This window comes from Gadus macrocephalus, chromosome 9 (genome assembly GCF_031168955.1).
Source record: "Gadus macrocephalus chromosome 9, ASM3116895v1".
In the NCBI taxonomy this organism is placed as follows: Eukaryota; Metazoa; Chordata; class Actinopteri; order Gadiformes; family Gadidae; genus Gadus; species Gadus macrocephalus.
The window spans coordinates 6,718,543-6,721,043 of NC_082390.1; the positions used below are offsets into that span (position 1 = coordinate 6,718,543).

Genomic DNA, 2,501 nt, shown 5'->3' on the forward strand with positions numbered 1-2,501 from the left:
TCCCCGCATCCACCACACAGCACAAAGCTGTTGGGTGGAAGCACATCTGCGTCTGCGTTTTGTCCCGGCCCTCAGTTATGTCTTCCTGTGGTTTATTTATAACCTTTGCGTCCCCCGCGAGGTGAAAGGTCAGGGTAATAGATCCAAAATGGCCACCAGTCAAGACAATCCTCAACAACGCTACACAATGCAAACAGACCCAGATGTGGTAAATACTATTAAAAAATTTGTAGCATTCAAATCTTTCTATCTATCTTTGCTTGGCAGCGGAGAAGTGAACATGCGGTGCTTGTGTTTCGCTGTCTTCGCCAGCAGGGGGAGTGTTGTTGACGGCTACAGGGAGAGAGAGGATGTGGGAGGGAAGGGGGGAGGAGAGGAAGGAAAGGGTTACAGTCAAAGACTTCATTTCTATTCTAGTTTAACCTGCCGAGCATTGCCGGAGAAACAGCTTCACCATAATGGATTAGTTGAAAGGTAAGTCCCTGCCAGGAATCAATATAAACTTGCAACTAGATGGTTAGTTAATTGCTTAGTTATAGGGCAGAGATCACTTTCATTACCCACTTATATTTCAAGTTATTACAGATAGAAAACTTGGACATGGTCATCTGGTCATGTATGATGATGTGTATAATATTTAAAGAGCATGTCATGGTTTTAGTACCTGTTCTTTAACAACAATAGACTTTTAAGAGTTTAATCAAATATAGTTTAAAAATTTTTTTTTGTTTAGTTCTTTTTCTATGTGTCCAAAAGACACAATACAACACATCTTTGTTTCCGAAGCATCATGGCCGAACAGTAATCCAACATGCTTCATGTTAAAGAAAGGCCACTTTGTTTGACGTTTCTCGAGTCTCACACACTTAGCTATGCGTGTGGCTCATTCTGAGGAGTGTTTCCATCTGAAACCCTGTTAATCATTACACCGAGGAGAGTCCTTTGGGCGCGCTCCAGGAGTGAACCTTGCATGGCCTGAAGCCCCCGGCCTGAACTCCCCACCCTCGCTCTCTGGCTCCGCGTTCCCCAGCCCGGTGCCTCAGCTGTGAGAGGGGTGGTAGAAGAGAGACGCAGACGGAGCTGCCGCCCTATCATGTCATCATGGATCCTTCCGGATTGCCGTACCCGGCCTTCAGGGCCCTCAGACGCACCTCCCCGCAGGACCAGACGGTCCCTCCCCCGGCGCCAGAGGGGAACCTGTACGAGGACATCGGTGACGTCGTGGTGCGGGGGCCCCTCGAACCGCCTCCGCTCGCCGCTTCGGCCCCGGCTCAGTCGGCCCCGGCTCAGTCGGCCCCGGCGCCCGGGGCTGGGGCGGCCCCGGCCTTCGCTCTGTTGGCAGACCTAGGACCCTCGGCCCCGCCTCTGTCGGCCCCGCCCCTGGCCCCCTCGGCCCCGCCTCTGTCGGCCCCGCCCCTGGCCCCCTCGGCCCCGCCGCCGTCCCTCCCCCCCGCGCCCCCCCCCCGCGGAGGGTTCCAGGCCATGCACGCCGCCGCCGCGCCGGCCGGCCTCATCGCGGGCCCCGGGGCCAGGGAGGGGGGCTCGGACGTAGCGGACGGTTGGCGCCTCTACCCAAGGCCGGGGCCCCCTCCGGTCCCCCGGAGGAGGCCCCCCCCCCCGGGGGTCGTCCAGAGGAGGTTCTCCTGCGACCTCACGGTGCCCTCCATCAAGCGCTCCGGGACGGACACAGACGTGAGCTCCTCTCCTTATCTGAACATTGAGGACGTTTTAAATATGTCTTTTTTACTACATGGACAAAAAGGGTGTTATTACAAGAACAACAAAATGCTTATTAAAAGTGTGTGTGTGTGTGTGTGTGTGTGTGTGTGTGTGTGTGTGTGTGTGTGTGTGTGTGTGTGTGTGTGTGTGTGTGTGTGTGTGTGTGTGTGCAGGACAAGTGGACGGTCGCTCTCCTAGACGCTCCGCAGGGCAGCACCAGGAGCATGGCGGCGTTCTGCCTGTCGGCGTCCATGTAAGACACCGGCCCGCTCAGCACTGGCCTCATCTCATTCAATCCTCTAGTCTGGTTCAATGTGACTTTGTGTGTGGCAGAAGCAAGCAGTTTTAATGGAGATGCGAGAATGTTGTGTATCTGGTCTGGTGTGACATGTTTATCCCCGTCTTTAGTCATTATTTAATAGGGTTAGGGTTAACCCTGGCCCACTGCCCCTTACCCTAACCCCTATGCTAATGCTATATATAATAATGCTTTTTGCTGTATAATCTAATGTTAATTTATGTACCCTTATGTCCCTTTATGTACCCTTAGATCAGAAGTTTATAAGCACATAAAAGAGGTGTGTGTGTGAGAGACTGTGTGTGTGTGTGTGTGTGTGTGTGTGTGTGTGTGTGTGTGTGTGTGTGTGTGTGTGTGTGTGTGTGTGTGTGTGTGTGTGTGTGTGTGTGTGTGTGTGTGTGTGTGACTGTGTGTGTGTGTGTGTGTGTGACTGTCAGTGTGTCAGTGTGTTAAGGTGTGTTTCGTTCCCTCCCTGCGCGGGGCA

At 53.3% G+C, this 2,501-nt stretch overlaps 1 protein-coding gene across 2 annotated transcripts in view; it reads left to right on the forward strand.

Moving 5' to 3' along the window:
* The first annotated feature begins 343 nt into the window (after positions 1–343).
* Positions 344–2,501, forward strand: part of pik3c2g (phosphatidylinositol-4-phosphate 3-kinase catalytic subunit type 2 gamma) — a 23,533-nt gene continuing 21,375 nt past the window's right edge. The window contains exons 1-3 of one of the 2 annotated variants that reach the window (XM_060060488.1): positions 344–474; positions 1,031–1,692; positions 1,893–1,972. In XM_060060488.1, the coding sequence (XP_059916471.1) occupies positions 1,102–1,692; positions 1,893–1,972 (671 nt within the window). In that variant the 5' untranslated portion in view covers positions 344–474; positions 1,031–1,101. Of the gene's footprint in view, positions 475–936; positions 1,693–1,892; positions 1,973–2,501 lie in introns of both variants that reach the window. The other variant, XM_060060490.1, reaches the window with a different exon arrangement.